The following is a 22,754-nucleotide window of genomic DNA, read 5'->3' as shown; positions in this document are numbered from 1 at the left end:
TATATATGAAAAACTTGTTTAGCTGAAAAATATACTGCAATCCTGTTATAAGTAAATCTTAAACATCTGAACATGTCTTTTTTCTGTGATTAGTTTTAATTCCATCTTTGGTAGAATATGAACGGTAATTTTCATATTTATAATTTTGTTTTAGTCTCCAAATTTTAACTAGAATAGAATAGGATGGAAAATGTAATGGAATTTACACCCGAATTCTTCTTGCTGAGAATAATGAGGAAACAGTATCCCAAAAACATACAATACTTATACAGATAACGGCAGCGAGAATAGCATATGCTCAATATTGGAAGAACAATCTAATTCCACCGGAAAATGTACAAATGGATAAAATGTACAGTATAGGGTGTCTAAATGGGTGGGCTGATCATTGAACTGAAAGGACAAAATAACTCAGAATACTAGGAAATATGGAATAGATGGTATAACTGGACTAAGAAAACTAGAACTATGAAACAATGTGAAACGAATGATGAAAATATGGAAATAGGAATTATTGTATATTACCAAGTAGAAATAATCTATGAAAACGGGTGCAGATCTGTGTTAAAATATTGTGATATTTTAAAATGAAATAATAATAATAATAATAATAATAATAATAGTAATAATAAATTCTTTATTGTTAAACTGTGTTTTAACATCACTGTATATGATTTATATGTGTCCTTGAGGAAGGCAAACTATGGTAGTAGTGAGAAAGATCATAGTAATTATATAAAGACAAACAGTTCTTAATTAAATTAAGATTCCAAACACCAATATATTTCTCACTTCAGCTTAGAGAGCTGTCTGAACCCACGCGGCCCACATTCGTGCAATATACACACATTGCTAGGCATGTATAGCATTTTGCTGAAAGATTTCCCATATGCTTGAACTGTGAAGGCAACCGCCTCGGAAAAAAGTCCAGTTTAGCCTCTGTAGAGCCATCACTGATGTCTTAATGCAGCGTTTCTCCACTTTTAGATGTGTGGACTTCAGAAGCTGGGGAATTCTGGGAATTGTAGTCCGACCATCTAAAAGTTGCTGAGGTTGAGAAATAGAATACGGTCTCAGTAGGAGATGTGAATGAAGCCATTATAGGTTTTTTTTTAGTGATCGTGATTTAAAACAGAAACGCTGTCTTAGCGGGAAATGTAAACGAAGCCACTATAGTTCGTTAAAGTGATCTTTGCTTAATGCAATGAGTGAACGCGGCGTGTGCGTGTTTCCTATCTTAGAGGGTAGGCAAAGTTGGCTCTTCTATGACAATGTGGACTTCAACTCCCAGAATTCCTGACCTTGCATAATTGGCTCAGGAATTCTGGGAGTCGAAGTTCACCAGTTATAGAAGAGCCAACTTGGGCTACTCCTATTTAAATCTAGCTCTACGGTCCGAGGGGGAGTCGATTCCATTTAATGCGCTTGCGCACTCGCGTATACCCCGCCTCAACCCAGAGGCTTCTAGAATACATAGCGGGCTACACCTTAGAAGCAAAAGGCGTTTCTTCTTCTGTCCGCCAGTGGATCTCGCGAGAAGAGAAGAGCTCGCGCCTGGCGGAGCGGGTCAGCGTGGTGCTCTCTTTCTCTCCGTGCGGTTAATTGTGGCCTCGTGCGCCTTCATTCGGGAGGATTCACCACCGTCATGTCGGCCATGGGGACTTTAGCGTTTGACGAATATGGGCGGCCGTTCCTCATCCTCAAGGACCAGGAGCGGAAGACCCGCACGACGGGCTTGGAGGCCCTCAAGGTAGCGATTGCGGCGGGAAACGGGTCGGGCCACCGTTCCCTGCCCTTCTAGGGGCCTCCCACCGATGGGGCATTCAGGTTCAGAGGTGTGGAGTTGGGTTCCCCGGACAGCCCCCCCCCCCCTCAGCTTAAGCCTTGCCTCAGCAGGTCGCCTTGTAGATACACCAAATTCCATTTCATACAAACTATTGGAGGCCAGTGGGCAGAAAAGGAGCAGTAAGTGTATTCGACCACGTGCACCGGGATGGATTTGTAGATTACAATAGGATTGTGGACTAAATCTGTACCGATCAGTTTCCTTTAAAGCGGCAGGTAATTTGGTTGCTTATGGCAACCTGGCAGCCTAGAAGAGTCATATGCCGGGGCAGAGTCAGGGGAATCTCTGTGGATCAACTGCAAGTAAAACCGATTGTCTCCTTTTTGTTGTGCACCCACCCTCACCTCCGTTCAACATCCTGTTCAGGAATAAAATGAATAATATTGGGCAATTTGGATTCATTTGGGAATTGTTTCAGTGCTGTACCTTCAAACCATCACTAAACAATTAGTCAAGAATTGTCTGTAAAATCTTTGCCTGTCTTTCACCAGCCAGCCACCTCCACACAAAACTTGATCCACTGAACTTGTTTTAAATATGTGTGTATACATTATAGATTCTGGTCATAAAAGAGTACAGAAATAAAATGAATAATATTGGGCAATTTGTGCAGAATTTTGGATTCATTTGGGGAAAAATGCTTTGAGACATGCAAAAATTGAATGCATTGTGACTTCTTAAAATAGATGAATCTTTTCAGGACCATATTTACTGCAGAAGCTTTCCCCAGTTTGTTCAGAGTATAACTCAGCATCCCCTGGCTGAGTTTTCTACTAGAAGAAATTGTGATGTTCTTCTAAGATGAAATTACATATTTAATGCTCTCTTTCAGCAACATGTTACTTTGTTTTTGGGACTCTCTTTCTCTCCAAAAATTTCATGTACAAATAATTGGAAGACTTGGTCTGTGTATATAGAAGGTTTATAATTAATGAAATATGTCTCACCAAAAGGCATTTTTGATTATGGTCCTCATTTTCAGAAAACTCTTACATTTGGTTCACACCTTTCCAAGGCCTTCTATGTTTGTGTGGCGGGTTCTTCCCCTCTTAAATTTCTGTTGTGAATTTCTGAGCACTACCTCTTCAACTTTATTCATGTATTTTATCATCCCAGCTGTCTTAACATCAAATTTTGACAAACAGCACAGCTCCCTGTGTCAAAACTATATCCTTCTCAGCACCATGAGCAAAAGTGATAGGTGCGTCCTTTTCTGGAACCTGACATTTGGGGGAGGGAAATAAAGATTTGGGGGGGGGGAGAAGAACCAGTTTCCTTCCTGAAATTGATCTCTCATAGTTAAATTCTCATCATTGACATCATCAGTGTAGCAGGATAGGGATTAACAGTGAGACAAGTAATTTGTTATAATAATTTTTTTGTAAATTTAAGGATGGGTGCCTGACAGTGATAAGACACTTGAAAAAGGATTGTCATGGATGATCTTAAAGATGATCTAGCATCTTTAAATCCATCCTTTTTTAAATAGTCTGCACAGCTGGAATGTCCTGTGGACTTTTGATATGTTGCTGGGATAGTAAATTCTGAATTCTGACATTTGATGTTTTTGGCAGCATAAAATTCTATGTTCTTCCCAATAACATTTATATAACTTATAGAAGGTTTGGACTAGGCAAACAGAATTTTTGCTGTGAACATCATTCAGATGAGGTTAAACAGTGTGCAAGAAAAAAAAGCACTTATCAAAACATTTAAATAGGCACAGTTTTTGCAAGATGGTTACAAAAGCATCTGCCTTCAAAACGTCTGGAATTGTTTGTATGCATGCATATGTAAAATCTGTAGTATTTTTAACATTTGAAACTGCTGAATCTATTTTCATTTTTTTTCTTTTTGTTTATTAGTCTCATATAATGGCAGCTAAGGCGGTAGCCAATACACTTAGAACATCACTTGGCCCCAATGGTAAGTAAAATGATTTATTACTGTACACTTTTAAACTTTTTATATTGGAAGGCTTTTAATCTATATTGTTGTTTAAATGCTTATTATAGGCCTTGATAAGATGATGGTTGACAAAGATGGTGATGTAACAGTAACAAATGATGGAGCTACTATTTTGAATATGATGGATGTTGAGCATCAGATTGCTAAACTTATGGTTGAATTGGCAAAATCACAAGATGATGAGATTGGGGATGGAACCACAGGTGTCGTTGGTAAGATTTGTTTGTTTTGTTTTCTTATCAGAATTTTATTTAATTCAATAACATTACTTTCTGTGTAATATTTAGAAAATTGGACTTTCATTTTCATAACACTATTTAATAGAGATATTCCAACCTATTTCTACTGCAGGTGGGGTAACGCAGTTCATTTAGCTTTTGTTTGCTAGATATTTATCAGAACCCGTGAGCAAATATATGATAAACTCCCATTAAGTAATTGTTTCATATTTTCTTGCAGCAAAAAGTACAACATTTTAATATATAATGTTCTATAGTTCTGGCAGGTGCGCTATTGGAACAGGCAGAGCACTTGCTAGATCGTGGTATTCATCCAATCCGAATTGCAGACGGTTATGAACAAGCTGCTCGTATTGCTATTGAAAATTTAGATAAGATTAGCGATAGTTTTCCTGTTGATCCTGAGAACACCGAACCTCTTATTCAGACAGCAAAAACAACTTTAGGCTCAAAAATGTAAGTATTTTTCAAAGAACCAAGTTGGTGTACGAGAGAATGCATATTGCTCATTGTTCTGAAGTATATGTTTAGTCATATATGATTCTAGGAGACGATGCTCATCTCTTTTTCTTGGCTGAGGGAACTAGTGTTGTCTGAAGACATTTCCTTGGTAATGTGGCCACCATGAGTATACATGGAGGTGCACGAAATGCTGTTATCTTCCCACTGAAGCGATACCTATTCTTACTTGCACTTGCATGCTTTCAAACTGGGCAAGATGGGGAGCAGGAGTGAGTCCTCACTCCATTGCCTGGTACTTGGGTCTCAAACCCAGACTGTCAGGTTTCCAGCTGACAAGCTTTATTTCTTTAACGGCTGAGCCATCATCCCCCCCCCCCGCAAATTATATTTAAAAATGATAAAATATTTAAACATTGTATTACATCTAAAATGATATCAGCATAACTAAATACAAAAGCAGTTACAGTGATCCCTCGAGTATCGCGGGGGTTACGTTCCAAGACCTCTCGCGATAATCGATTTTTCGCGATATAGTGGTGCGGAAGTAAAAATACCATCTGTGCGTGCGCGCCCTTTTTTCAATGGCCGCGCATGCGCAGATGGTGGAGCCGGGGAGCGACTAATATTAGATAAGTGCAACTAATACTGTATTAGATAAACATCTATCTAAATAAATAAAATACAGTAAACATCTCGTCGCTTGTCCGTTCGCCCGCCGCTCGTTCGTCCGTTCGCCCGCTCGCCGCTCGTCCTTTCGCCCGCCCGCCGCTCGTTCGTCCGTTCGCCGCTCGTCCGTTCGCCTGCCCGCCGCTCGTTCGTTGTTTGTCCGTTCGCCCGCCTGCCCGCCCGCCGTTTGCCGCTCACCTGTCCCCCGTTTGCCGCTCGCCTGTTCACCCGGCCGCCCGGCCGCCGTTTGCCGCTCGAGAGCAAGAGGGGGAGAGATAGAGAAAGAGAGAGAAGGAAAGAAAGAGATGAGAGAGGGAGGAAGAGAGTGTGAGAGAGGAAGAAGCAAGATAGAGAAAGAGAGAGAGAAAGAAAGATGAGAAAGGAAAGAAGACAGTGAGAGAGAGGAAGAAAGAGAGAGAGAAGAGTGGAAGGAAGAGAGAGAGAAATGATAGAAAAAAGGGGAGAAAAAAAGAGAAATGAGAAAATGATTGAAGCAGAGAATGACAGGAAAGAAAGAGAAAGAGACAGAGAAGTGACTCTTGGTGATGACGTATGACGTCATCGGGTGGGAAAAACCGTGGTATAGCAAAAAAACCGTGGAGTATTTTTTAATTAATATTTTCTGAAAAATCGTGGTGTAGCGTTTCGCGAAGATCGAGATCGCGAAAATCAAGGGATCACTGTATAGTCAATGCAAATATTATCCTACCAGTGAAATCCAGTAACAAAATTGTAAAATGAAAATACTAGGTAAAACACTGTAAAGAAGGATTTAAAAGGGGCATAACTGCTGAAAAGTTCTGCTTTGTAGGAGCCTGCATGGTAACTGTCAAGTGAGTGGGGTTTTATTAAAACAATTTAACACAAAAAAGATACTGTATATTAGTGGTGTGGGTGAGCTCTGCTAAGCAGATGAGAGCTTAGACCAGGCCTATCAAATTTACAGACCACTGCCCACATACACCACGCCCACCCCAGCTCCGCAAAGGCAAAAAATGTCACGATATGGCCTGCAATGCCAGCAAGTTTGATACACCTGGCTTAGATGAGTCAGGATTTTCGCAGCCTTCTCAGCCCCTGTAGTGAAGAATCTGCCACATCCTTTGGAATTTATACAGACCCATGTCTCATTCTGCAGAAGGGAACTATCTTAATCTAAATTTCAAGATACAGTACTGTAATTTGATTTTGTTATTGCTATCAGAATTTAGGGTTTTTTCCCTCCTAGTAGAAAAAGACCCATCTTTGTTATTGGTATAAAACAGCATTCAACTTGCCACACAATTTGAGATACTGTACCCCATTTTTGGATTTAGCCTTTTGGTTCTTTCCATTAATATTCTTAATGCCTTCTACAAAGTTTTTCATGCTATAGAGCCCAGCTATCTGAGAGATTGTTCATCTCCTGTAGTTTCTCCTGTCCTATTTTATCCTATAGATTTTATAGGCCTGGGTCCAACAAATTAAAATGTGTCAACTAATGGAACTCTGGAAATTTTCTGTCAAAGATCCTTTAGAAAAACATTCCCTCAAATATTTGTATTGCTCTTTCCTGCTTAAACAAGTTCTTAAATCTGATCCCTTCCCTAAGTCACAAAAGTGGTAGGCCCCTTGTGAGAATGGTATTACAGTGAACCCTCGAGTTTCGCGAGGGTTCCGTTCCAGGACCCCTCGCGACAGTCGATTATTCGCGAAGTAGCGGCGCGGAAGTAAAAGCATCATCTGCGCATGCGTGATCTCTTTTTTAAAAAAAAAATTTAAAAAATGGCCACGCATGCGCAGATGGTGGGGCGACGGCAGTTCGGAGGCTGGCAATGTTTACTTTCCATGCCGGCCACCCCCCACCAGCGCCTCCGAGCTCCTCGCCGCTACACCCCGCCCGCCCGATTCGCCCCTCTCCCCTATTCGCCCCGTTTTTTTGCCCTGCCGAAGTTGCTAGTCCTCAGTTGCTAGTCCTCAGTGAGGAAATTTACTTTTTGATCCCAGACTTCATTTTTAACCTGGTTTCTTGCACTGCCCAACCAAGTTGCTAGTCCTCAGTGAGGAAATTTACTTTTTGATCCCAGACTTCATTTTAAACCTGGTTTCTTGCACTGCCCAACCAAGTTGCTAGTCCTCAGTGAGGAAATTTACTTTTTGATCCCAGACTTCATTTTTAACCTGGTTTCTTGCACTGCCCAACCAAGTTGCTAGTCCTCAGTGAGGAAATTTAATTTTTGATCCCAGACTTCATTTTAAACCTGGTTTCTTGCACTGCCCAACCAAGTTGCTAGTCCTCAGTGAGGAAATTTACCTTTTGATCCCAGACTTCATTTTTAACCTGGTTTCTTGCACTGCCCAACCAAGTTGCTAGTCCTCAGTGAGGAAATTTACTTTTTGATCCCAGACTTCATTTTTAACCTGGTTTCTTGCACTGCCCAACCAAGTTGCTAGTCCTCAGTGAGGAAATTTACTTTTTGATCCCAGACTTCATTTTAAACCTGGTTTCTTGCACTGCCCAACCAAGTTGCTAGTCCTCAGTGAGGAAATTTACTTTTTGATCCCAGACTTCATTTTAAACCTGGTTTCTTGCACTGCCCAACCAAGTTGCTAGTCCTCAGTGAGGAAATTTACTTTTTGATCCCAGACTTCATTTTAAACCTGGTTTCTTGCACTGCCCAACCAAGTTGCTAGTCCTCAGTGAGGAAATTTACCTTTTGATCCCAGACTTCATTTTAAACCTGGTTTCTTGCACTGCCCAACCAAGTTGCTAGTCCTCAGTGAGGAAATTTACTTTTTGATCCCAGACTTCATTTTTAACCTGGTTTCTTGCACTGCCCAACCAAGTTGCTAGTCCTCAGTGAGGAAATTTACTTTTTGATCCCAGACTTCATTTTAAACCTGGTTTCTTGCACTGCCCAACCAAGTTGCTAGTCCTCAGTGAGGAAATTTACTTTTTGATCCCAGACTTCATTTTAAACCTGGTTTCTTGCACTGCCCAACCAAGTTGCTAGTCCTCAGTGAGGAAATTTACTTTTTGATCCCAGACTTCATTTTTAACCTGGTTTCTTGCACTGCCCAACCAAGTTGCTAGAATAAAACCCCCCAGCCCTCACCTGTGTTTGAATTTCATTCACTCACTCAGTCATTCATTCATTCTTCTCTATGCCACTCAGTCCCAACACTGTCAACCCACAAATTACCATTTCCCATCCCCTTAATGTACTGTACTGTACCTCTACCTGTACCTGTACTGTACACATTGAATAACACACTTAGTCATCCTGATAGAAATAACAAAAATATTTATTTACATTTTTACATTTTTTGGGGGGGGTTAGCATAACTAGGATAAATCGGGATCTTCTTCTATCACCATGTCTACAATGGACGCTGCAGGTGATGTTGTGGCAGACCTCTTGGTTCTCGTGACAAACATAGTTATGGGCAGTTGTTGGCGCTTTTTCTTTTCCTTGGCTAACAAGGCTCTGTATGGTGCAATGGTGTTGTCAAGGGAGGCCTTAAATTGAAAATAGCGAGTCATGTGGGGATCCCAAAGTTCCGCCATGCGTTGGAGATTTGCAGCAGCTTTGTTCATTTCTGCAAGCCGCTCCAGCGTTAGGCCAACATCTTCTTGTTCCTCACCTTGTTCAGCTCCCTCTTCCTCCTCTTCTTCACTCGCTGACCTGGTCAGCTCCTCCAGATCTTTGTCTGTCAGCGGTAGGCCATGCTCATCAAGCAAACCATTGACTTCCTCTGGTGTCATGTCAACGAAGCCTTCTCCACCCAGTGCCTGTGCCAGCTTCACAGAGTTCTGGACTGCAGCATCTTGAATTTCTTCGGGAGCAAACCCCCTGTGAGCATGCACCACTTCTGGCCACAATTTCTTCCAGCAGGCATTCATTGTCTGCGACTTCATATCCACTAAGGCACTCTGAATGTTCGTCAGACAAGATGCAATTGTGTACTGACGCCAGTAGGCCTTCAATGTGAAGTTTGCATCAGCATCCATTGCTGCCACGATGCTTGCAAGAGAATTGCGCATGTACAGTGCCTTAAATGCGCGGATAACACCTTGATCCATTGGCTGGATAAGCGATGTGGTGTTTGGTGGCAAGAATTCGACTTGCACCCCATCGTGTTCATGTTCCAGGTCATCATGGCCTCCCGCATTGTCCATTAGGAGAAGCACTTTGAAATTGAGTCCTTTGCCAGCCAAATAAACCTGCACCTGTGGGATGAAGCACTGATTAAACCAGTCCCGCGTGAGGGGTTTTGTAATCCATGCTTTAGGATTATGCATCCAGTACACTGGCAATGAATTCTTATTTCTGTTCTTGAGGGCTCTTGGATTTCGTGACCTATAGATTAGCCCTGGCTTCAGCAAAAAGCCTGCTGCATTCCCACACATGATCAAAGTCACCCGATCTTTCATGGCCTTAAAGCCAGGGGCTTTGGCTTCATCTTGCATCAAGAAAGTCCTTGAAGGCATCCTCTTCCAGAACAGGCCTGTTTCGTCCATGTTGAACACCTGTTCTGGAAGGTAGCCCCCTTCTGCAATTAGCTCTTTAAACGTGCCCTGGACAAAGTTTTCGGCTGCACCTGTATCTGCTGAGGCAGCTTCTCCGTGCAATGACACACTCTTCAGGCCATAGCGCCGTTGAAATTTCTCAAACCACCCTTTGCTTGCTGTGAATGTGGCTGGGGCTGAGGCTGAAGAAGCAGATGTTGACGGCTGGGGGTCTCCAGGGTCATCAGCGCCTTCATCTACAGAGAATGACAGGAAAGGGAGAGAGAAGTGACTTGAATGAAAGCATACAGTCCTTCCTTCCCTTCTCTCCTTCCCTCCTTCCTTCCCTCCTCCCTCCCTTCTCTCCTTCCCTCCTTCCTTCCTTCTCTCCTTCCTTCCCTCCTCCCTCCCTTCTCTCCTTCCCTCCCTCCTTCCTTCCCTCCTCCCTCCCTTCTCTCCTTCCCTCCTTCCTTCCCTCCCTCCTTCCCTCCTCCCTCCTTCCCTCCTCCCTCCCTTCTCTCCTTCCCTCCTTCCTTCCTTCTCTCCTTCCTTCCCTCCTCCCTCCCTTCTCTCCTTCCCTCCCTCCTTCCCTTCTCTCCTTCCCTCCTTCCTTCCTTCTCTCCTTCCTTCCCTCCTCCCTCCCTTCTCTCCTTCCCTCCCTCCTTCCCTCCTTCCTTCCCTCCTCCCTCCCTTCTCTCCTTCCCTCCTTCCTTCCTTCTCTCCTTCCTTCCCTCCTCCCTCCCTTCTCTCCCTCCCTCCCTCCTTCCCTTCTCTCCTTCCCTCCTTCCTTAAAAAACACTTAAATACACTTATAAAAAACACCATTCCTTACCTCGGTCTACCCCATCTGCATCTGTGTGTTCAAGACGGTTGTACAATTGCTGTGCCTTGGTTCGGATAGTGTTCGTATCCAAAGCAATGCTCTTTTTTCGGCAGTCTTCTAGCCACACAGACAAACCAGCTTCCATCTTCATAAGCCGTTTGTTTCTAGGCGTCACTACTCTTTTGGCAGCCTTGTTGAATGATATCAGAGAAGTTTGCCTTATCTTCTTCTCATCTTTCTTAATGTATCGCACAGTCGATTCGTTGAGCCCATAATGGCGACCAACCTCTACATTAGAATGTCCCGCTTTCAGCATGTCCAACAGTTCAATCTTTTCCTTGATTGTCAACATCTTCCGGGTCTTTTTAGCATCGCCTCCACTCCGCATTGAACGTTTAGGTGCCATCTTCAAAGAAGATCCAAACAGATCCAAGGCACAGATGGAAGACACAGATGCAAAGCACAGCAACTCCAAGGCAGATGGAAGACACAGATGCAAAGCACAGCAACTCCAAGGCACAGATGGAAGACACAGATGCAAAGCACAGCAACTCCAAGGCAGATGGAAGACACAGATGCAAAGCACAGCAACTCCAAGGCAGATGGAAGACACAGAGGCAAAGCACAGCAACTCCAAGGCACAGATGGAAGACACAGCTCGAAGGAACGGCTCGAAGGAACTGCTCGAAGAAACGTCTGGAAGGAACGGCTCGAAGGCTCGAAGGAACGGCTGCAAAAACTTTTGCAAAAGTTGCAAAACTGATTGCAATTGCAAAGCTGATTGCAATTGCAAAGCTGATTGGCCGAGATTTCGGCCAATCAGCAATGACGCGTGATGTCATCGGGCGGGAAAAACCAAGCAGTTTTTTTTTGTTTTTGTTTTTTTAAAAAAAAAAAAATTTCCCGGAAAATCGCGATGTAGCGCTCGCGAGAATCGAGATGGTAACATTTGTTTTAAAATAGCGAAATAGCCCTTTCGCGATCCTTGAGGACGCGAAACTCGAGGGTTCACTGTATATCAAAGGAGATGTTTGCTTTACTCTTTTTGGGATGTTGGGATGTTTTTCTTGGCATGTTTGCTTCAGTTTGTTTTTAATATGACAAACCACTCACAGCAGCCATGGACTTAGGATGGTGTTACAAATTTGATAAATGTATTCATGTATACATATTACTGTGTCAACTGAAGAATTAATGGTAGTGAACAAGTGAGAGAATCAGGTGATTATCCTTTCCTTGTACTGTTTAAGTGCTGAATGGTTTGATTTTTTCCAAAAGTGGCAAAGTTAAGTTAATTTTAAAAGAAGTTTAATAACAATTTAATCTTATGTCAACTACAAATTGGCTTCAGCATTGTACTACAATGTAGTTTGTATACTATATATTCTTCTACATCTTGGTAAATCATTTTATTCTATAAATTTTTGTTTGCTTTTGTTTTAGCATTTGAAAAAGCTGAATCAGTGCTTTCTTTTGTATTTAGAATTAATCGTTGCCATAGACAAATGGCAGAAATAGCTGTGAATGCAATATTAACAGTGGCAGATATGGACCGTAAAGATGTTGATTTTGAGCTGATAAAGGTCCAAGGCAAAGTTGGTGGAAGATTGGAAGACACTCAGCTGATTAAGGGCGTCATTGTGGATAAAGACTTCAGCCATCCACAGATGCCTAAAGTGAGGAAATTTTTTGTTGGTAGATAAACTGACTTTGTACATAATGTAATTAAATTTTAAGTTTTTCCATTGCTATTTTATTACGTTAGCTCCTTTAAAATCATACATAATTAGAGAATAATTGATTTTATTAAATAAAAATTTCAGTTAATTGCCTCTTAAAATGTTACCATTCTTTCTTCAGGAAGTTAAAGATGCTAAAATTGCAATACTGACCTGTCCATTTGAACCTCCTAAACCAAAAACCAAGCATAAGCTCGATGTTACATGTGTGGATGACTTCAAGGCATTGCAGAAGTATGAGAAAGAGAAATTTGATGAGATGGTGAAACAGGTTAGAAGATGCACTTGACAATAACAAATGTTTTAAGTATCTACATTATGTTAATCCTATGTTAATGATAATTGAGTAATTTAACATAATTGCTTCTGAAGTTACTGGCGGGGAAAAGCTTATGTATGTTATTTTGCTTATATACAGCTAACTTCTTGGTTTATTTTTTCGTTCATATTCCTTTTGTACTTTTGTCCATATTTTTGTTGAAACATTTTTACTTTAAACTTTTAATTTAATATTAGCCAGTTCAGAATGATTATCACTATTCAAAAAATGTCACTATTTGGTAAAATGGTTGCAGGGCAAGGAAGGGGATTTCAATTTCCAAAATGGCTGCTATAGAAGACATTACTAATTAGAAAGCACAAACATAGTGGGATATTTCTTACCATGCCTGTCCAATTTAATCTTTATGGTGAAATGGTGGCTTTGCGGGAATTCATGATGTGAGTGGGGGAAAGCCAGGTGGAAGAGCCAAGGTTTCCTTATTGCTATTTAATATTTATATGATATACAATAACCACTGTAATTATTTTGATCTGGGAGTGCTTTGTTGATTTTAAATTAAAGCTATTGTTTACCATATGTGCAGGGCTTAATATTGTTCAAAAAGGAATAAGTTGCAATAGAAGTAAAATGAATGCTTGTATTTTTAGATAAAAGATACTGGTGCAAACTTAGCTATCTGCCAGTGGGGATTTGATGATGAGGCCAATCATTTATTACTACAGAATGAATTGCCTGCTGTTCGTTGGGTTGGTGGCCCAGAAATAGAAGTAAGTATTAAGTATTTATTGTTTGTGGTTTTTATATTTAAGTTATTATTCTTACGGTCTGTCTTTTTTAATTTTCAGTTGATTGCCATTGCAACTGGAGGACGCATTGTTCCTCGTTTCTGTGAGCTTACGTCTGAAAAATTAGGATTTGCTGGCATAGTCAGAGAAATCTCATTTGGAACAACAAAAGACAGAATGCTTGTGATTGAACAGTGCCAGAATTCCAGAGCAGTGACTATCTTTATTAGAGGTGGAAATAAAATGGTGAGCAAGTTCAAATAAAGTTCATGGAGAAACACTATTTCAAGGCTGGATTATACTGATTATACAGGCTGTTTTTCAGATGGCTAACTATTAATGAAGGCAAAATTCTCAAAGGATCGCATTGAGTATTTTATTTGCTGTACACTTTTTGCCACACTTTTAACAGGAATGTGCTTTACACAGGGTGTCCAGCAAACCTGGAAAACAGGGAAATCAGGGAATTATCAGGAAAATTCGTTCGGGAAATATCAGGGAATTATCAGGGAATTCGTGAAAAAAACAGAATAAATCAGGGGGGGGAAACTATAGTGAAATGTTTAAAAGTCAGGGAAAAATCATGTGAAAAACAACAAGAGATCGGGTTGCCTGGCAGAATCAAGAAAAATAAGCATAACTGGCAACAACTTAGCTACCAATATTTCTCCATGGCTTAGCCATTTGGTATGACGTCATCTACGATTGTGCCTTAACTAGATCTCAAGATACAGGGAAATGTCAGGGAAATATCAGGGAATTTCAAAATGCTTTTCACACGGACACCCTGTTTATAAATAACCTAGAAAAATAAGGTCAATTTGCTAATTAAAAAGCAAAATATGTGGCTTAAACTCCACAGGGTTGGATGGACAGATTTTGTCCCTCTAGGAAGGTTAATAGGGGAAATTGGAAAAGTTACTTCTGTGTCCCTCTATGCAAGGCAAATAAAACAAAGAACAGATATTGGCCAGAAATGATTTTTCGGAAGGACATCTCTCGGTAAATCAAATGTAATTTTGTGTGTTCTGCTTTTGATCCAGATAGAAATAATTTGAAAAAAATGTTTCTGAGTTACTGAAATATAGGTAATCCTCAATTTAAGCAGTCCCAATTGGGACTGCAGCTGTGGTTACTAAACAACACAGTCATTGAGTCATGCCTGATTTTATGACTTTTTTGCATGGACATTAAATGAATCATACAATGATCATGGCACTGTAGAAGTGCTATGACGAACATAAGTGCAAGGACCAGTTATAAGTCACTGTTTTCAGCGCTGTCTTAACTTCAAACTTAATTTAACTTCATTAAATGAATGGTTGTAAGTTGAGGACTATATTTCTATGAATGTACACGTTCGACAGTGGATTTTTGGATTACAGTGCTCAGGTAAATAGTTTGTTGTCTTAAAATATATTTATTAGGATATCTGCAGCTAGATGAGAATAAAGGAATAGGTATAGAAATTCATCTTATATATTTGTGTTTGTTTCCTATAATTAAAGATAATTGAAGAAGCCAAACGCTCTCTTCATGATGCATTGTGTGTAATCCGGAATCTTGTTCGAGATAACCGCATTGTTTATGGTGGAGGTGCTTCTGAGATCTCTTGTGCGCTGGCTGTTAGTGAAGCTGCAGATAAGGTAAAACATTTTATGCATTTAATATTTTTATTTGCAGTTCTAGAACTACAGAGGCTGAAATACTATGCTATAAATTTATCTAATGTTTTTGAGGAAGCACCTATAAACATTTTTCCATCTGAATGTGTGTAATTGGAATAGTTTTGAGGTCACAGGCTGATGGAATGGATTGTTTCCTGGGCTGATAAAACAAGAGTATTCATATGATTAAAAATGCTTCTTTCTGATTAAAGCATTTATTATAACAGTTTAAAAAATAATTCCTAACTGCAATTTAATCTCTGGATGTCCATGACTTTACACCTATTGATAATAAATCCTGCAATGCAAAAAAAAAATTATAGAGTAATCCTGGGATAGACATTATTAAGAGCAATATAGTTTGCTGTTGATCATTGGAATGACTTTTACCTCCTTAAACAAAACAAATCTCTTCGATTATAAATAGTGTTTTTAAAGACGAAGAGAATAATTCTAACATAAAACTGGTACATCTCTGCCTTTTCAAACAAACTGATTGTTCATGATTTATTGGCCTATTCTAAATCTGCTACCTTGATTTTAGTGCCCATCACTGGAGCAGTATGCCATGAGAGCTTTTGCTGATGCCTTAGAAGTCATTCCATTTGCACTTTCTGAGAATAGTGGCATGAATCCCATTCAAACAATGACTGCAGTACGAGCTCGACAAGTGAAAGAAAACAACCCTGCTTTGGGTATTGATTGCTTACGTAAAGGAACAAATGGTAAGAACCCACTTTTCCAGATGTGTTGTTTTCATTTAAGCGCCAATCACCGTAACAATAGCTTTACTATGAATTTATATATGGCTGGCATACCATCACAATTGAGCCCAAAATTGTTGTTGCTAAGCAAGGTAGTTGTTAAGTGAGTGCAATTGTCAGCACTTGGCAACTGGCATGTATTTATGAGCTTTGGTCATGTGACCATGGGGCTGCTCCAATGGTCATATGTGTGAAAAACAATTACAAGTCACTTTGTTCAGTGCTGATGTAACTTCCGTCAATCGCTAAATGAGTCAAGGACTACTTGTATGTCTTTATGTTATGATAAATGCATATATTGCCTAGAATAGGTCCCTTTAGGACTAGTAATAAGCGGGGAAAGTAATCTGTAATATAGACTTGTCTTTGGATAAATTCAGACTGATAACTAATAGTCACTGGTATAATAAATGTTTTAGGAGTCTGCATTTGGCAAATATGGCTGATAATTATTTTACAGAAATGGTGGTTATCAGTAGTGTTGGGCGAACCGAACTTGCATAGTTCGGTCCGTGCAGAACTTTGCAGTGTTCGGCATACTGAACTTGAACCTGGACTTTTAAAAAAGTCTGTGTTCAGGTTTGGCATTTGCTCGAACACCACGGTGGGCGGGAGGGGGAGGCGGGGAGGGTTCTGAGGCTCAAACCGCCAACTCAGCTTGGGGGGGGCAGGAGGGGTGACTCCAGACCTAGAACCAGACCTCCCCCCCAGTGCTTCGCCTCACGCCGGGCCAGAGGGGTGGGGAGGCAGGTTCTGCCGGCCGGCTATTCAGGATCCCGGCCGGCAGCTTCAGGAGGGCGGTGCGTGAGAGGGGGAGGCGGGGAGGGTTCTGACTCAGAATATTTAAAGAGCAATTTAGTCAGTCGCTGCTGCGACAGCTATGGGCTCAGCCAGTCTCCTCGGGATTGCAGGACCCGGTCCTGGGCAGTTATGCTGCTTACAGGAGGAGGGCGAGAGATGGAACCGAGCTGTGGGCAACATGAGCATCAGCAAACTAATGGAGAAGATCATCTCGCAGAAGAAGGTGACACTTTTTGGCCTTCCCGTAAGCAGCATAACTGCCCAGCACAGTTGGAGGGCGAGAGATGTAACCGAACTGGTGAAAATCGAGCTGGACAAAAATGTAAGTGTCTGAAATCTGCAGGGAGCTCCTGGATTTGGGATTAGCCCTCAAAGCCGCCACCGCCAGCTCCAGATAACCTCAGCGGTGGTGGCTACGGTAAAAGAAGACAAAAACGATCTGCTCACGGAGAATGAATGGGGCACCTCCAGCTCGATCCATCTCGCAGAAGAAGGTGGAGATTGAGCTGGGGGCGCCCCATTCATTCCTCGTGATTGGTTCATTTTTGTCTTCTTTTACCGTAGCCACCACCGCTGAGGTTATCTGGGGCTGGCGGTGGCGGCTTTGAGGGCTAATCCAAAATCCAGGAGCTCCATGGAGATTTCAGACACTTACACTTTTGTCCAGCTCGATCTGGACAAAAGCTGGATCTGAGTCAGAGCCCTCACCGCTTCCCCCTCCCGTCCACCGCCCACTTGAAGCTGCCAGCCAGGATCCTGAATAGCCGGCCGGCAGAACCTGCCTCCCGAGCCCTCTTGCCCAGCAGGAGGCAAAGCGCTGGGGGGGAAGTGTCAGGCTCCATCAAGCGGGCGATGGCCAGGAGCCTCCAAAATGAAAGAGAACTAGGGGCAGGGATTTTCGTTGGCTCCCGGCCTGACACCCCCTTCCAGCGCTTTGCCTCCCGCCGGGCCAGAGGTGTTGGGGTTCGGGTTTGGTGAACCTACCCAAACTCTGCCGTCAAGTTCATCCGAACCCAAACTCCAACGGGTTCGCCCAACACTAGTTATCAACTATGATTTCCTTAAGCTTTGCTTGAATATAATGACTAAAATGTAATTATAAGAACCACAAATAAATGGATAGTGGATTGGATTTGAATGTTGTTTTGTTTTTCATTGTTTTAGAATAAAGTAATTGCAATTTTTAAAATGATTGAACTTTCCTCTTTCAACAGATATGAAGGAACAAAATGTTATAGAAACTTTAATGGGCAAAAAGCAGCAGATCTCTCTTGCCACTCAAATGGTTAGAATGATTCTGAAAATAGATGATATTCGCAAGCCTGGTGAAACCGAAGAATGAACATGAAAAAGCTGAAATGTTATAAATTTAGTAGTCATGTCAACAATTTTTCCCCATAGCCTGAGTTTGATGTTACTGTATCAATAAATTACTAATGAGACTTCAACACTTCAGAAGTATCATTGAGCATTTTTTAAGTTATGCTGTATTTAACATTTCATTATAATGTGGAAAAGAATAAACCACACTTGTTCATTATTTTCAGCCCTAATCCCTTTTGTTATGTACTGAAGTTAATGTGAGTTATATAAACAATTCTTCTGAAGTTTGGGATTTAGCAAGGAATGTACTAAACAATCCTAGAATTGTTGTAATGTTGCAGTAATCAGAGCAGTTAAGTGGATTCAGAAAAGCAGAGCACTCTGACAGGTCCTGCTTTGGAGTACAGTAGCACATTTTTCAGTCCATTTAATTTTTGTTGTTAGATTCATAACTTCATTGCTACCTGACAATGATAAATTTCAATCTAAATTAATAGCGGTAGCTTGGGTTCTCAGATGGAGGGAGAGAGATTTGTCACTTATCATTGTTATTTTTCTCTAATTATGTTAGATTCCTGACAGTATGTTTTTAAACATTGGTTTGAACTATAGCCACCTTTCACTGATATAAATTTAACTCATCTGAAGAAGTGTAGATTAGAAATTCTGTGAGTTAAAGTAACAGATGTAGAACAAATTAGATTGGGGGAAGCTGATATAAGATTTCTAGTTTTGAATAGGAACAAGGGGTTTTGGGGTTTTTTAAATGAGTGCTTTATAAATTCATAATCATGATTTATAATTTAGTATTATTGAAAATATGAGATACCTGCGGCAGAGAATTAGTACCTGATATAAGTTTCTAACATTGCATTAAATGTTCAGTGTTCCAGATTAAAAGGCTGATCTTTCAGAATATTTGGTTCCATTCTCCATTCCATAGATCAGGGTGTCAAACTGGCAGCCCGCAGGCCGGATATGTAAAGCACAGGCCACGCCCATACCCAAAGGCAAAAAACTGATGGGTTGCAATATGTCACTTGACACGATCAAGTTTGACATCCTGGCCATAGAGAGTTGTGTCTTCTCCCCCACTATTGAGTGCCTGCTCTCTAACTGCAAAAGAATAGTATCCTTTATAACAGTTGTGCAGTTACTGGTGGTCCAGCTTTACAATCATAATTGTGACTGGAACTTCTAAGTGAAAGTCATTAAGTGAGTCCTCACATGACCATGACCAATTTTAGGACCATTAGTTGACTCCAGTTTTCCACATTGACTACTTATCAGAAGCCTGTTGAAAAAGTTGCAAATGGTAATTATGTGATTCCAGCATGCTATAGCTGATAAATACATACCAATTTTCAAGTGTCCAAACCATAGTCAAATGACCTCAGGGACACTGACGGTCATTGAGGTCATAAATGCAAAGACATTGTAAGTCACTTTTTCAGTGCTGTAACTTCAAACTGTCACTAAACAAGTAGTCAAGAATTATCTGTAAAATCTGCTTGTATGTGAAATACTAAACTGAATATACATGTACTGTACTTATGCTAGTTGTAACCTTGATATATTATTCCGTCACCAGCCAACCAGCCATCTCCACACAAAACTTGATCCACTGGACTTGTTTTGAATATGTATGTTTATACATTATAGATTCTGTTCATAAAAGAGTACAGGAATAACATGAATATTGGGCAATTTGTGCAGAATTTTGGATTCATTTGGGAAGAAATGCTTTGCATGCTTTGAGACATGCAAAAATGTGACTTACCTTGTGACCATGTTTACTGCAGAAGCTTTCCCCAGTTTGTTCAGAGTATAACTCAGCAACCCCTGGCTGAGTTTTCTACTAGAAGAAATAGTGATGTTCCTCTAAGATGAAACTACATATTTAATACTTTCTTTCAGCAACATATTACTTTGCATTTAGGATTCTCATCCTCTCCAAAAATTTTATATTACCTACGCACAAATAATTGGAAGACTTAGTCTATATGTATGTATAGAAGGTTTATATTTAATGAAATATGTCTTACAAAAGGGCCTTTTGATCATGGTCCTCAGTAAAGTCTTACATTTGGTCCACACCTTTCTTTCACATGCCTTCTATATACCGTATATGGTGAGTTCCCCTCTTAAATTCCTGTCATGAATTTCTGAGCACTACCGCTGCAACTGTATTAATGTACTTTATCAAGGTGTGCAGTTGGTTAAACAGCCTGTCATTGCAGGGTGAAATAATCTGCATATTGTTTCATGATTATGACTTACCTAGTAAGATTTAAGGATTTTTTTTTTCTTAAGAGCAAAGTAGTCATATGCTATATATACAATTTTAGAGTTCAATAAACTTTAATTTCTTTCTTTAAAAATCCTCTGGATTTTTAAATCCAGGTTTGGATCGTTAGCAAATTTGTACAAGTTGCTGTCCAGTGATGTAAAGTTTTTAATTTGGATATTCCATTTTTTATATAATGTACAGGGACCTTATGTTGTCTGAATGAGTAATTGAAGTTTGCATGCTTCTGCTTTTCATTATAGACTATTTATTTATTTTGTATACTTTTAAGGAAGGAACAATATTACATATTAAACATAAGTTAATATTGATTCAGTTAAATTATGAAATAAACAATTGAGTTTTGAAATTTCGAAATCAGAATTTTCCATGGTACTGCAAATTATTCCACACATCTGCAGGAAGTTTCTTTAAATGCAATAAGTTTTAAGATTCTGAATGTTTGACTTTTTGAAATGAGAAATGCAAAAAGTATGGTCTGCAGTTCAGACTGACTTTTTTGCTGTTGCCAAAATCCATTATTATTTATTTTCAAATATTTTATAATTCAAACAACAAAAATATGACAGAATGTCATGACAATAAACATACATTTCAATACGTTATATATCAAGTCGGTTTTTGGCTTGCGAGTTTGTCAGTCTATATAAGGTGGATAAATGCTCGGGTTTTTATAAGTTCTTATATTTGTCAAAATGGACAGTCACGGTTTCATATAAATATACAATATACAAACTAAATATAAACTTTAACTATAAACTTTAATTCCATTCTATTTGTTTAATATACTGTCTTTCTTGCCAGCATCTGCTTTTTAATTTATTTGGAGTATCTCTATGGAACCTTTTAGTCTCTCTGATAAATACCACTCCGTCAGAGCGAACGTACGTATCAAAGTGTTTTGTTCTGCCTTAGTAAAGTGTACACTTAAAAAAAGTTTTCATTTCCTAAAAAGGGGGGCTGTAAATTTGCTCTTAGATTTTTCCACTTCCAGGTGTTTTACATTAAAGAGTCGTTTCATGTGTTCTATTACCGTGGTTATTATTGGCACTGTGGGTTCCAGCCAACATTTTAATAAACACTTTTTGCTGACTAGCAATAAAACATGTAAGAGTTTGGATTTACCCGGGTAATTCTGTAGTTTACCATTTGAGTTATAAAGTCACAATGAAACATAATTTAAGTGGATTTTTTTTTTAAATGACACCATTCTTACAAAATATTGAAGGACCTTAATTGTAAAATTGTAGCATGGTAAAAATTTACTTGAACTCAATTATAGAAAAAAAGGATTCTTTTTTGAAAACTTTGTTAATGTGTTGATTAGTGTTAATTTGCCTAGGAAACAGCATGTCTTGCAAAACATCTTTATTTATTATTTATTTATTATTTGGATTTGTATGCCGCCCCTCTCCGAAGACTCGGGGCGGCTCACAACAAGTCGGGGTGGCTCACATCTGTAAAAAAAATACCCCACATCAGAACAGAACTTGGAACAGTGTGTTTCCTTAAAACTATTGTTTTCATTAAAAATACAGAAGTAAAATAAGGGGAAATGGCTCACTGAGCCAACTCATAGGGTAAGGAAGCTAAGGTCACAATGGTTATGCCACATAATTGTAAGATTGGAAAATTAGACATACAGTGGTACCTCTACCTAAGAACACCTCTACTTAAGAACTTTTCTAGATAACAACCGGGTGTTCAAGATTTTTTTGCCTCTTCTCAAGAACCATTTTATACTTACAAACCCAAGCCTCCGAAACTGTAACCGGAAAAGCAAGAAGAAGCCTCTGTGGGGCCTCTCTAGGAATCTCCTGGGAGGAAACAGGGCCTCCACCCTCCCTGTGGTTTTCCTAATCGCACCCATTATTTGTTTTTACATTGATTTCTATGGGAAAAATGGCTGCTTCTTACAAACTTTTCTACTTAAGTACCTGGTCACAGAACGAATTAAGTTCGTATGTAGAAGTACCACTATACATCCAAATTTCTTTGAATCTGGGTATTGGAGAAAGCCTCATACATAACCAAAGAGACACAAAAACATGCTTTATGCTGAACCTGCTGATCCATTTAATTCTCTTCAAATTGTGGCAGAATTTGTTACTATCTGGGAATTAAATCTGCAATAGTATGGGCTGAATCATAAAGAGCAACCCTCCAATCTAGCATGTGCGAGCTTGTGTGGGGTGACATCTGGTAGTATTCTTTTACTGGTATCTTTTAGATATTCTTCTGAATGTCTTCTTTTAATTAATCCAATATTAATAAATCATTCACACATTTACAGCTCCTCTAGCCATTCCCTATAAATTATAGATTGTAGTAGAAAGGCTTTAGCACTTAAACTGCTGTAGTATGCAAGATCAGAAAATATAGAGAGAACTGGCTATATAGAATTTCCAAAAGTTGGACACGAATGAATGGATAATATCAACACCACCATTCTGTTGTTTTGAGATCTGGTTCTGGTAAGGAAAAAAATTGCAACTACTGTAGTAAAGTCTGTGGAGATTGTCAGTCAGGCAGGTCATGGTTGTCCCAAAGGTGCTTTTTCAGGAGGCAACAGAACCCAAGAAAGCCAAGTT

The 22,754-nt window shown here is 40.0% G+C and overlaps 1 protein-coding gene across 1 annotated transcript; it reads left to right on the top strand.

Moving 5' to 3' along the window:
- Window positions 1–1,399: 1,399 nt before the first annotated feature.
- CCT5 (chaperonin containing TCP1 subunit 5) lies at window positions 1,400–18,072 on the top strand. Its single transcript, XM_070747010.1, has 11 exons — window positions 1,400–1,750; window positions 3,712–3,772; window positions 3,862–4,026; window positions 4,311–4,509; window positions 11,977–12,169; window positions 12,354–12,503; window positions 13,163–13,282; window positions 13,361–13,546; window positions 14,809–14,946; window positions 15,512–15,692; window positions 17,747–18,072. Exons 1-11 carry the CDS (start codon window positions 1,646–1,648, stop codon window positions 17,872–17,874), a joined length of 1,626 nt encoding a protein of 541 aa, XP_070603111.1. The 5' UTR covers window positions 1,400–1,645; the 3' UTR covers window positions 17,875–18,072.
- The last annotated feature ends 4,682 nt before the right edge of the window (window positions 18,073–22,754 follow it).

This window comes from Erythrolamprus reginae, chromosome 3 (genome assembly GCF_031021105.1).
Source record: "Erythrolamprus reginae isolate rEryReg1 chromosome 3, rEryReg1.hap1, whole genome shotgun sequence".
NCBI classification, from domain to species: Eukaryota; Metazoa; Chordata; class Lepidosauria; order Squamata; family Dipsadidae; genus Erythrolamprus; species Erythrolamprus reginae.
This window is presented reverse-complemented; position numbering and strand designations above follow the sequence as displayed.

Coding starts and splice junctions, on each gene's coding strand:
- CCT5 (XM_070747010.1), top strand. CDS start 1,646: ATGTCGGCCATGGGGACTTTAGCGTTTGACGAATATGGGCGGCCGTTC. Junction 12,504..13,162: donor TTGATGAGATGGTGAAACAG/GTTAGAAGATGC, acceptor TTGTATTTTTAG/ATAAAAGATACTGGTGCAAA. Junction 14,947..15,511: donor TTAGTGAAGCTGCAGATAAG/GTAAAACATTTT, acceptor CCTTGATTTTAG/TGCCCATCACTGGAGCAGTA.